General features: G+C 36.8%; 1 protein-coding gene across 2 annotated transcripts; it reads left to right on the forward strand.

Annotated features, from left to right (window-relative positions):
• The first annotated feature begins 132 nt into the window (after window positions 1-132).
• On the forward strand, window positions 133-13,320 carry rilp (Rab interacting lysosomal protein). Of its 2 annotated transcripts, none has more exons than XM_007260881.4 (8): window positions 133-835; window positions 1,940-2,054; window positions 4,105-4,226; window positions 5,778-5,972; window positions 7,553-7,713; window positions 8,809-8,931; window positions 9,023-9,121; window positions 11,198-13,320. In XM_007260881.4, the coding sequence occupies exons 1-8, from the start codon at window positions 497-499 to the stop codon at window positions 11,307-11,309; spliced, it is 1,266 nt and encodes a 421-aa protein (XP_007260943.3). In that variant the 5' UTR covers window positions 133-496; the 3' UTR covers window positions 11,310-13,320. The 2 variants fall into 2 exon arrangements, with proteins under 2 accessions (XP_007260943.3, XP_007260944.3); XM_007260882.4 differs by having other exon boundaries at window positions 134-835; window positions 1,943-2,054.
• Window positions 13,321-13,426: the final 106 nt, after the last annotated feature.

Raw genomic sequence — 13,426 nt, forward strand, 5'->3', positions numbered from 1 at the left:
AGAGCAAAGCCAATTTGCCTGTGCTGTCTCATGCTGTCTGTTACACTAGACTGAGCAAGAGAGCCCTTAAGCAGCATAGCAGCACAGCACAGCTCTCGACTTACATTGGTTAGGAGAGAAGGAGGAGGAGGGTTCAGCAGCGCAGTGGGAGAAAACATACTGGGCATTTTTCTGCTCTGCCAACCAAGGTTTCGCTATGCTGTGTAGAATTGGAGCATTATGGAAGCAACAGAGCACGTAATAGTCGTAGGGATCATATTACAACACAACGCGTATATGTTTTAGGCTCGTGTCGGAGCTTGTAGAGAGTACAAAAGAAAACAACCTCCTTACCAGAATACAGAAGCCTCGCTCTCTAGTGTTTAGAGTAAATGAAGGCTCGTTGAAGTGAAGTGAAACCTAAGAACAGAAAGTAACTCGTGGACATGGCAGGCTGACTCTTCTGGTTTACTGGCTGCATTGAGGCTCGTGTAGTATTTTTATTTCTGGCTCTGCCATGGATACAGTGGAGGAACCCCAAGCCGTGAAGAGGATTAATGAGTGTTTTGAGAGGACGTTTTCAGCTCTGACCGTGGACGACGTGTACGAAATCGCTAAACTCGTCGGCTCAGAGGTGGAGAAGCTCATTGACCACTATGGAAAGGCCAGTGTGGAGGGACTGGTTCCGAAAATCGTGAAAGTTCTGGAGCTGTTGGAGAGCTTCGCCGCCAGGAATCAGACACTGAGGTGTAAAGAAGAGGAGTTGCTGAAGGCTTTCGAGACTTTACAGGTACAGCAGCAGAAGAAACGGACTGCGAGGGAAAGTGAAGAAAGCAATAATAACGCAGACTTAAAGGTAAGATAAATAACAAGTAAGTTAACGTTAACTAACCTAGCTAGCTATGTTAGCTTGCATAGCTAGCTACTAACCTATACTCCAGTATTATAGTTAACGCTCGCTAACTTCACGTATAACTTTATTACGTAGCGCTATATATGATGTTATTTACGCTAAATACGTAACCTAGCTTACTAGCTAGCCAGTATATACACAATGATGTTATTGACGCTAACTACGTAACTAGCCAGATACACATTGATGGTATTTACGCTAACTACGTAACATAACTAGCTAACAAGCTAGCCAGTATATACACAGTGCTGGTATTTACGCTAACAACATAACTAGCTAACCAGTGTGTACACAATATTTTATGTACTTTATATATTTTATGTATGCTAACTAACTTACGTAGGTTAGCATAATTACCTAACTAACTAGCCGGTATATATACAATGATATGTACGCTAACGACGTAACCTAACTAGCTAACCTGCTTGCCAGTATATACACAATGATGTTATTTACGCTAACTATGTAACATAACTAGCTAGCTAGCATGCCACTATAAATACAGTTTTTTTCCTGTACGCTAACTACGTAACACAATTACCTAACTAACTAGCCGGTGTAACTTCTAGGTTAACTACTGAATTATGTTATTTACGCTAACTACGTAACCTAGCTAACTAGCTTGCCAGTATGTACAAAAAATTTCATGTACGCTAATTACGTAACACAATTACCTAACTAACTTGATTGTACGTGATGTTTTGCCTAAATGTATACCGCATTACTACTAATGGAAGTCTTCCACTCAATTTCAGTATATTATCTAATACCTTAGTTGAACATTTTAGACCAAAGTGATATATAGATAGTTGTATTGTACTTGATTAAAGTACTTTTTGCATCCAGGACTAAGAGGCCTGTTGGAATATTTTTGCATATTGAGTATAAAAACATTCCATAGCCATTCCTCTGTGTATTTGACCTCCCGGGAGTGTGTGTATATATATATATATATATATATATATATATATATATATATATATATATATATATATATATATATATGTGTGTGTGTGAGTTGGTAAATGATCCACTTTATGTTGCTAGCAGGACTGGCAGCAGAAGGAGCAGAAATGGAGGCTGAAGGTAGAGGAGCTTCAGGCTCAGGTGTTGCAGCTCCAGGAGGACAACCAGGAGCTACTGGGCTCACTCTCAAAAGAAGGTAGAATGATACTGAACATTTTCAAATTCAGTATATCTATATTAGTTCATTGGCAAGTGTATGCATAGCACACTATTACATTATACTTTTCATTTTCTTAGACTGAGGTATAGACGTTGGGAGAAAAATATCATGTCATTGGTATTAAATCAATATCTTAAATTCAGGTATCAAAATTATTTCAGCATTGGCAGTGAAAATGGGCTTCATTCCCAAATGAAGCATGAAAATGATGTGGTACAGGCCTGCATGGCTTTTAGTAGTTTTCTTTATGATAATGTAAATCGAGAAAAATGTTATTATATTAAAAATATTAACAACATTTAAAAAGTGCAGCTGAGTGTATAGAGATAATTTTTTTTTAATCCATTAAACAATTTTTTATTGAACATTAATATTTACAATGCTATTACATTCTCCATTTTATCCAAAATATGGGAGAGTTTCTGAAGTATTTAGGAAATTTACCACAAAGAGATTAAATTGTTTATGAAATAGGTCAGACCATCTCCAGCTGTTTAGGGGCGTATAATACATGACACAGTTTATAGCTTTCTAGAAAACATGTCTGGCTCTGTGTCTGACCTGGCTGTGAGTCAATCTCTGAAGTAGGGTTTAGAGAGAGTAGGATTTAATTTTGCCATTCATTGCAGTCATTTAGGTAGTATGAATGTAGTCTGTGTCTAGGTTTGGATATAAATTAGAATTAGATAAATTTGATTTACATTTACACTTAATCCACTCTGGAAATTCAGTGTTTAGAATCCACTTTTCCCATGTGAGTAGCAGGTAGTATTGGTTTTAGTTTTTAACTTTTGGTGACCTACTGTAAACATGGCTTCTTACCTGTTACTATAAGTGTATTATTTACTTGTAAACTCCTCAAATCTGGCAGTGAGCAATTAATTGTCTGCCAGTTAGTAAGTACAGATATAGAAACACTAAATTCCCTTTTTGTTTAATATGTTTACTCTTGGGGTTTCTTGTGGTCAAGTGTAATCCAAATGTAAACCAATAAAAATACATTTTAATGCAGTTTATACCTTGCCTGAGTTGGAGGCATTTTATTTGTGTACTTAATTTCCTTTTACTTACATTTATTCTTAATTCTACCTTCTTTAAATGTAGCTGGTTGCTCTCTTTGGCCAACGTGCTCAGTTTTCCATTTTCTATAAAGAAATACGTATTGCTGTCTAGTTACAATTGGCCTTAATCACAGATGTCTTTCTAGGAAAGGCAAGACAAGGCAGTTTATTTATTTATATAGCACCTTTCATACACAACGGTCATTTAAAGTGCTTTACAAATTAGAAGATACAAAAGTTCAAAAAATAAGAATAAAGCATGATTCAAATATGATTAAAACTATATATTTAAAAGAAGGAAAATTAACTAAAAGAATTAGAATAAAAGTGCCATTACAGAATAAAAGTGTGTTGAGGTGCAGTGTTTTAAACTGAGCTGAAGGCCTGATCAAACATGAAGGTTTTCAGTCTGGATTTAAAAGTGTCTAGTGTTGGGGCTCCTCTAATGTTTTCAGTCAACTGGTTCCATTTAACAGCAGCATAGTGTCTAATTGCTCCCTCTCCATGTTTAGTTTTTACCTTAGGCGGCACTAACTGACCAGTTCCTGATGATCTGAGAGTTTTGCTCGGCTCATATTGCTAGAAAACATCAGATAAATATACTGGTCCTGCACCATTAAGACATTTATAGACCAATAATAGTACATTAAAGTTTATTCTGTAACGTACTGGTATCCAGTGTAGGGATTAAAGGATGGGATGATCCCTTCTTTTACTCCTAGTGAGAACTCTGGCTGCTGCATTTTAAATCAGCTAGAGCTGTTTGATTGTCTTTTTTGGGAGTTGGTTAGGAGTCCAGTTTAAGAGAATTTCTAAGAATTGTCTTAAATTTATCCATAAGAAAATTCAGAGGAAAAGGAAACCAAAGTAAGATTTATGAGGTGCTTGCATCAGAACCCATTGTCCTTTAAATTTTTTTTTTTTAAGTTTTTAACAGTCCAGAACTCTCCCCTTTTCCCCCTTAGATCGTACACAGCGTCAGGAGAGAGAGGTGATGCTCAAACTGAAAGAAGTTGTGGATAAACAGCGTGATGAACTGAGAGCAAAAGTGCAAGAGACATCCAGTATGTCTAAAGAGGTGGAAGCGGTAGGTATTTGCCTAGACTACACACACTTTACACACACAGCCTTGTAGGAAAGAGTATGCTGATTGGTGCAACCCCCTAGAAATCAGATAGCGATAGCAGACTGTGGTAGTTTGTGCCGTTGCTTGGCGCACTGCAGTTTCATTATCAAGGCCAGTTAAAGCTAACAGTGTGGTTGGCAACATCAGCTGACAGTGTAGTGTGTGTTGAGTGCAGGGGCTGTGTTCCATGACTCAGGTTACTGTGCTCTTGACAGTAGTTAATCCAGCCAAAGGCCAAAAGCTAAAGAACAGCCTGCCACGCCTTTGAGAAAACAAGTCTGAGCAAAAGTCACTCTGGGGAGCAGATTGTATGAGTTTTCTCTTTTCTTTTAAAAAGCAGCTTGTTGGAACACATTGTACAGATCGCTTAAATCCACATGAAGTAATTATGTTTTAGAAGTAGTGCGAATGTTATTTATTATGAGTTCTATGTACAGTGGATTTATTTCGTTCCTTTTCTCCTTTACTACTTTTATAACTGGAATAATAGTCAACATTATTTTGCTTAGTTACAAGAATTTACAAGAAACTCCTTAATGTCAAAGCGAAAACTTATTTTGACAAAGTTATGTCTGTTATTGTAAATATATAATGAAAGGTAAAAGCTTTAAAGTGACAGTTGGTGCTAGTAGCCTCACAGCCTTAGTGGAATGGAGGCCGTAGTACAAAGTGATTGTAGTATAAACACACCTGTCTGGAAGGCCAGCTTGCTGGTTAATCAGTATTCCTGACTACAAATACACCGTGAGTACAAACACACCACACAACTCTGAGAAAAAGCTTATTGAAGAGTATAAGTCAGGGCATTAATATAAAAATGTCACTGAACATCCACTGAAGTTCATTTCAGTCCATTATTAACAAATGGAAGGTATATGGCACAGGTAAATCTGCCAAGAGCAGGCTGTCCGTGTAATAGGAAGAATAGTGAGGGAAGCCACAAAGACATCATGACTTTTCTGAAGGGGTAAAAATGATGCTGCCATCACCATGCTTCACTCTGGAGATGGTGTTTTTTTGTTGTGATGTACAGCATTTGGTGGATTTGTTCTCATGAGGAGAGCATTGTTTAAGTTTATTGTCTCTTTAATCAGAGGAACTATTCGCCCGAGGATGATAACTTTTTTGCTTAACCTTTACATAAGGAGAACAAACTTGCCAAACTGGTTGTTTAACTGTTGTAGAGAAAGTGTTCTAGACTGTAGCCATGTATGGTCGCTGTCCAAATAAACCATGAACCCTAAAAATGAGAGAACGAAAAACTGCAAAAACATTACTGACTTTAAGTACTTTAATGTAACCATATTTTTTGTTATTTTGGCCATTTCTGATGGTACATTAATCTTAAATTTTTTACATAGTGTGAAAACAGCCAGTGTGTTTAAAATATTTAAATGATACATTGTTTTAGTTTTATAACTATAGGCCAAAAATTGTAACTGCATGAAGCTGCATTAGGTACAAAATATTTTAAAGTATATTGTGGTTTGGTGTGGTGTTTGTGTTTGACAGCTTCAGGAGCAGCTGGACCGCTTTATGAAGATGAATGGAGAGCTGAGGCATAAGCAGAGCATGATGCAAGCTCAGCTCAAGAGCTCTGTGGAGAGGAGAGCAGACATGGAGGCTGACCTCTGTGAGAAACAGAAAGAAATAGAACGACTCACCACACAGCTGGAGAAAGCCAGCACGCACATCGCTGCCAGCACGGTAATGAATAATGATGGGTGTGGAGTATTTTTGTACAAGTTCCCAACAAAACATGTTCTGACTTTGTTAGGAAAACAGATATACACAGCTTTATCCTTCAATTTCCAAAAGAGTAAATTAAGCAGTGCCGTAAAATAACAACTTTTATATTTATATGTCTGCATGGGCTTCCACTGTGGACTAAGTGTTCCTCCTACTAAAAAACAACAACATAGAGATCAGAATAATTGGATACTTTAAATTACACAGATGGGCAAAGGTTGCTCTAAAAAATTCAATGGCGTGAGTGTGTGACTGTATGCCCAGAAATGAACTGACCTGATGCAGTCCTCCAGGTGTGCAGTTGTTTCCGGTACACTGTAAGCTCGGATGAGTTTAACAAACCGGTTGCCTTAAGAAATGGTCAGTTAAGAAAAAGTTTAGAAATTGGCAATAAAAAAATCAGTTGGCATAATGTAAACCATTAAGTTATTACAACTAAAGGGTAAGTTGATTTAACTTTTTTATTTTCGCTATACCAATTCATTATAACAATTTTATTTAGTACCCAATAAATATGTTGATTTATTTGATCTTTTAATTCCATTTTACTTAAATATTTATTTTATAAATATTCACACTGTATTCCTTGAAAATGTGAATTTAGAGGACAGACAGTTAATCACAATATATAATCTACAAGTTTACCTAAGATTGCCTTGGGGGAATGACAACACACTGAGGGTGAGTGTCAAAAAATGGAAGACACACCCAAAATGCAAGTAGTTTGTCCCAACAGGCTAAACTCAGTTATTATAAGTTGACTCAACTCAAAGGTCTCTGTTTGAATGTATACATGCCCACAAATTTTCACCTAATTTATAATTGATTAGTAATTATTGGAAATATCCAATTTTACATACAACAGACTTAAATTGTTTAAGTTCAAACTAATTGTCGGTTTACAGTGCAGAGAGCACACTGTGTGCAGTTGGCTGCCACCTCCCACTGGTGTGTGTATGTGTGTGTGTTGTTTACTAAATGTGATGTGGAAGTGTTGATTGTAAAGTGTTTTTAGGTTCTTTGAAAGGTGCTATATAAGTGTAATTATCATATATTTAAAGCATCTTTAACTGCAAGAATGACAGATATCATTTTTAATAATCTTAATTCTCTGGACTTTCTAAAAGGCTTCTTACAATCGAGACCTTTTGGTTTTGTTATATTCTTATATAAAAGGCAGAAAATCTATGCTTGTGTTGAACTTCCTGTTGGTTTAGAGTTTCTGTGGGTTGTATTTTTTTTTTAGTCTAAACCTAAAAAAAACACCAGTTCCGTTTGTAGGGAAACAAATGCCCAGTTTTATTTACTTGACAGAAGAATATCACTGAAGAACATAAAACTAAAATGATGGGCTTCTCTTGGACCTCTTTCATTTTCAGCTGTACAAAAGTCCAAACATGTAATCATTGCCAAGTCACCAGTTCAGCCACATTTAAAGTATTTATGCGTCAGTCAGCATAATGCCATAAAAAAAGGTCCACTGTACCTTTATAGCATAGTGACACACGATTTTGAAACTCTGTGATTTCCTTCTGCAGAACAATCCAACCATTGACCTCACAGATAAGATGATCATTGACCTGAACGACCCGAATCGACCCTGTTTCACCAAGCAGGAGGTGCGGGATATGCTGTTTGAGAGGAATGAGCTGAAGGCCAATCTTTTCTTGGTTCAAGAGGAGCTTGCCTACTATCAGAGGTGAGAATACTGATAACACTAATCTGAAATGTTTGATAATGTGCAAAAAAAAAAATATTCGGTCAATTAGTTTTATTCGATGTCCATCTTCTTATGGCCCACAGAGTTGAACAAGGCATGTGCCATATACAGTTTAGAAGGCCTCAATTTAATTGTATAGTTTAGTTCAGGGGTCGGCGATTAAGTTTGGCTGCAGGTCAGATATTTTTCAAGCCATTACATGGTGGGCTACAAAAAAATATCTGTTTTGGAAAATAAAGTGTAATGGGATGGAGTGCTACAGGCTAGTAGCTCACCAGCCCAGAGGGTTGTTGAACCCAGTTGCAGAACAGTTGATCTCAAAGCAGGTAAACCCAAGAAGAAAGGAAAAAATAAATAAATAAACACACCGCTCCTCACATGGGATTAAACCCGTGTCGTCAGGGTCACGGTCCAATACACTATCACTACCCTGGCTAGTGAATTAAAACACGGCTGGGGAAAAACTCCCTCATAAGGAGATAGGGAGCCCAAGAACGGGTGGAAAAAAGAGAAACTATCTCACTACTGTTTTTTCTGCTTGCTCTGCAAGCCATCCGCTTACTGTGCTGCATGTGAGTTTGTGTGATTGGTTTATTGTGTAACTTTGGATTGTGTTATTGCCATATCCTTCAGTACATTCTAATAAACTACACTTTGATACAACTCCAAACAAGCCTAAACTCCAAACAAGCCTTTGGTGTGAATAGAGTGATATAGCAGAGTTAAAAGAGAGGAGATGGAATGATGGAAGATGGGAAAATTGTGTCATAGACGTGCAATCAAGGTGTAGATGGTATTTAAAGGACATTAAATTGGGGGGAGGGGCTTCAAGCACAGTTCTCCTGCCAAGATTTTATTTTAATAATACCACATTGGCTTTCAACTTGCATAAAAATGTGTGTATTAAACTGTTACACATGTTAAGTTATCAGTTTTTATAAAAGTGAATCGGTTTTTCTGTTTCTTTGCTTGTCAATTTCATAGTCATTTCATTATCATCATTGGGATTCTAGGCACTGCATACATTTATGTATAATAACGTTGACATTGGTTTGTGTCTGCCTGATGTTTCAGGGAGATCCTGAATGATGAGAGATGTCCAGGCTTCTTGCTGGAGGCAGTACGCTCTGCTATAAGGAAGCAAAGAACCGTCATTAAAGCCAAAATGCTGGGCATTCGAGAGGACGAATGCAGCTGGTGAATTACTCAGTCTATTCAATCCATATACTGTAGATTGCATGGCAATTAAGGCTGTATGTTTATCAGTATTTTTGATTGCATTTGGCAGTGATGAAGAAAAGGGACCTTTATTTGAGAGGAGAGCAAACGAGGACGTTGAAACAGACTGCACTGACAGCAAACCTGCAGAATCACGCATCCGAAACCTGTGAGTCCTGCTTTGTAATCCATTAAGATAATGTGCAATTTAATTAGTACAGTGTTGTGAAAGTAGTTGCTCTATTGTTGCATATTTGGCACTCTAATAGGTTTGAAACAAGGGGAACAAGGGGATAACTCAGTGTTTAAATAATTAAAAATATTTTCTGTGGAAAACACATTAATTCTGCCACACTGGAAGACTTTTAAGCATTAACTGACCTTGCTACAGCCTCTCAATATGGCTTAGGTTAGAAGTTTGACAATTTACTTCTGTGCTTCACATTGTACACACATGCTGCTTTACAGCAGGAGCAAGAAGTCTGTGTTCCAAATTTCAAAGAAGGTTTGCCCCAAAGGCTGGGGGGGTCATAAGGCCTATTTTTTGGTTCTCTGTGTTTTTTTGCGATTTTCTGGAGGAGTTGTGACTGTATACATTGAAAATTTTAAAAGAAATGTTAAAGAAATATTTGCTTGCTTCTTCTGAGAAGATTCACAACACTTCTAAATGTTCTGCATTTGAAGACAATGATTTTTAATGTGTTTCAGCCCTCAGACAGAGGAATTTCTTTTAATTGTAGTATAATGTACCGTATTTTACGGATTATAAGGCACATCGGAATATAAGGCACTCTATCAATGAACGTCTATTTTTCGGTCTGTTTTCATACATAAGGCGCACCAGATTTTAAAGCGCATTTTAATTTTTTTTTTGTTTTTTTTTTACTGTTTTTAAGGAACAGTAAACAAAACTGTAATTATTTCGAAGTCAGATGAGCGCAGGGTATTAATCTACACAGATTTCTCTCCTTAAAAAAAGGTTTATTTGGGTGAGTAAAGTGCTTCTGTTTACTTACTGTAGGCTTAGATTTCCAGTATTTTCAACAGCGAGGTTAGTGGCAGCGCTAGCCATGGTTAGCATCAGTGCTAGCTGCGGTTAGCAGCGCTTAGCACTAGTAATTGCCACCCGACAGCTTTGCATTGAGGAATCCTGAGTGTTACAGTAAGCCAGGGTGCTACCAGCTAGCTTTTCATCCCACATAGCTTGTTTTACTCACCTGAACTGAACTCAACTGAACAGCAAAAAAGCCAACCCTGCGGTTAGCAGCTAATGCTAATGCTGCTCCAGCCTGGAGACAATTTACTGAAACTCCTGAATAACGTGCCAATTCAGCGGAGTGGCTTTACTGCTCCTTACAACCTGACGTAAAATTAATAAATAAGGTGAACGGTTAATAATTGCTCCTTATAGTGCGAAAAATGTGTACGATATCCCCTTTTTTTTAGCTTTTGCCTTGTTTAAATTGATTGAGAGCTTCTGTTTAAGTAACATTTAGGTTTATAATGAAAGAAATCAATCTTGGGTGTGTCTTAATTGGTCATATCATATGAATTCATGGGCTAGGGCAGAGCAGCATTTGGATCGCATTGTTTTATCCTTCAGTAAATGGAGCAATAATTTAAAAACTGTATTTTGTGTTTACTCCTGTTGTCTGTACCTTACATTAAATTTAGCTAGAGAATCTAAAGCAATTAGGTGTGACATGCAAAATAGAAAGAAATTTCTTTTGAAGCAGCATTACATGTGCTGTGAAAGACAGGTGTATATAACTTTCACTTTTTTATTATTAGCAACATATGTTCGAATTGTCAGTGAGTTACTAGCCAAAACACACAGAACCTAGCCTGCTGTGAGACACGTTTTGCAGCATATCTTGCTACGTGCTTGTTTCTAGTTTTACTGGACACGGCTGCAAATTACATTACATTTACATGGATTTGCATATCAAATTATTTTTCTAACACGGATAAGGAACAAGTTACACACCATTATACAAAAATGGTAGTATAATTCTGTTTTTTTTTGTTGTTTTTTTTACTACTTCCCCAAATACACTTCTCTATTTTAAAAAGCACTTTGTAGGTCATTTCCTATGATCAGGACCATGTAGACAGTCTTATCTCATGTTGACAGTTTAAACATTTTATTTTAGTCTTAATTGTGTTCAGAGGAAACTCCCATCTATTTTTCAAACTCTATCACTGATTAGAGATGTGTGCTATCTGCTGCTGCTTGCTCCCTCAGCTTCGGCTTCCTGACCCGCTCGGGCAGTGGCAGGAGCCCCGGCCATCAGACGTCCAGTTCCACGTGGGAGATCATCAACCCAGACGAAGAGGAGCCTGAGCTGGAGACGTAATCCAGAGACCCACCCTGAGAGCTATATACAATCATATATACACCCTGCCTGAGAACTTGAACACTGCACGATGGTGTACAGCTTGGATGCTGTATGCTCTGCACACCATTTAGAGTTTGATGTACAGATATTGAAGGGAACAGAGACACTAGATGACATTTATATTGATATACCATCTGAAAACATTTTAATTAGTTCACAGTATCAACAGAAAGCACTAGAAAAGTAATGAGAGCAATTATTTTATGTAAAAAGAAATCTATATTGGGAACCGATACCAAATCTCTATATTGTTTTATATGAAAAGAGGAAATTGTTATTTTTTGTAGAGAGTGTATTTTAATATGAATTTTAACCAAAGATGCCAGTATGTATTAAAACACAATTAAGCCAAACCAGTACCTTTTTCTGCCACTAGGGGCCATTAGAACGTTTTGTAATTCATTTTAAGTACATTCTTAGGATTCATTCTTAGGATTTCTTTCTCCTGAAATGGAGTTGGGTTTTGTTCAGCGTATCTTTATGTGAGATTATATTTAAATTGTTTTTTGTTTTTAAGATTTTGAAACAGTTCTTCATGTATTATAAAAATATATAATAACTTTTAATCCTTTATATATGGGCATAACATACCAGTTGTGTTGTCTGTAAACCAGCCTTTAGGACACTAGCTGTTCCTTTAAATGCAGTAGAGTTTGGTTTGTCCAAACATTATATATGAATTGTATGGTAAATAGCAATAATGTACCTCTGTTTTGTCCCAGAATCCTGAATGACATGCAGTCAACTGTAGAAAACATGGACACTGTGGCACCATTCCATTCTGTTCTGAAGAAATTAAGTAAAAAGTGTCCATCCTGCTGTCAAATTTGCAACTAGAGTCTGTGTAAAAGAAACCAGGTAGGCAGAGCTAGGCTCACCCACTTATTTGATAGACCCAACCTATTCTTCCTGCATTGAGCTTATAGCACAGTCTAAAGGAGCAGAAGCAATGCAGACTTTTCCTCTTTATTTCCAGTTTGTTTAACCTTTTTTTTGTCCTGATCAGAAAAAAATTTGTGTGATTAGACAAGAACAAATATTAATGACAATATTACACAGCTACTCAAAGTAGTCAAGACATGATCATTACTTTATTACAACTTATTTTACTTACTTTATTACAATATATGGATATGGCCTCAGCCATTTTTCCTGACCATAATTTTGTGTTGTATGTACTTAACAAAGGGATTGCATTAATGTGAATGAGCAGTTTTGGGAATTATTTAAAACTGTGATTTTTTTTTGTTTATTATTAATTTTTCATTATTATTTTTTATTCCACCATTCTCATATTCTTATCTCTTAGTCAGAAAATGCATACAGTAATGAAGAAAAATGTGCTGCAGATGTATTTGTTCATTTAATTTTGTTTTAATTTAATTTTGTCTTTCAGCTAAAGCAGTCAGCCACTTAATTCCTAAGTGTAACCCTGCCTTCTTACGATATAGTCTGAATAACGTTTAAAAAAATGATTTAATGCGCCAATAGTAGCACAGAGAATATACTGCAACCTGCCAGCAGATGAGCAAATGTTCTTTGGTCTTCTGTCCATGTTTTCTACAGTCACTGACCTAAACATTGTGAGAAACTTGTTTGGGTTTTGTTGAAAAGCCAAAGATTTCTTAGAAGCATTCTAAGTATTCTAATAATTAATGAGTTTATCTGGAAATGTTTATAATATGACCTCAGTGTTTGTGTGTATAGCATGGGTTGTGCTGCTGTCCCTTTGTGTCTTTCTGTTTGTCTTTAGGTGTTCACACAGAGGAAGCCTCTGTTTCCTTTAGGGGAAACCAGAGATCATGTGAGCGCTTCCAGACTTGAGTGGACTGGTGGCTTGAAATGAAGACACTTTGGGGAATCTGGGCATCTCTGTCATGCCCACAGTATTTGTCAGTGGTGTTACAATTTACTTTTGTATGAATACATCTACAGGCCTTTGACTTCCAAATAAAACAATCAAGCATCAGTGATCAGTCTTTTGTGATTATTTTCAGATTTTCTTTTTTCTATTCTATTAATTTCCTCCTTTAAAATGATGTATGTACCACAAAGCAGAGAGAGGGGAACAAGGA

Source organism: Astyanax mexicanus, chromosome 18, assembly GCF_023375975.1.
Source record: "Astyanax mexicanus isolate ESR-SI-001 chromosome 18, AstMex3_surface, whole genome shotgun sequence".
Lineage (NCBI taxonomy): Eukaryota > Metazoa > Chordata > Actinopteri > Characiformes > Acestrorhamphidae > Astyanax > Astyanax mexicanus.

Coding starts and splice junctions, on each gene's coding strand:
- rilp (XM_007260881.4), top strand. CDS start 497: ATGGATACAGTGGAGGAACCCCAAGCCGTGAAGAGGATTAATGAGTGT. Junction 2,055..4,104: donor GGGCTCACTCTCAAAAGAAG/GTAGAATGATAC, acceptor TTTCCCCCTTAG/ATCGTACACAGCGTCAGGAG. Junction 4,227..5,777: donor TGTCTAAAGAGGTGGAAGCG/GTAGGTATTTGC, acceptor TGTGTTTGACAG/CTTCAGGAGCAGCTGGACCG.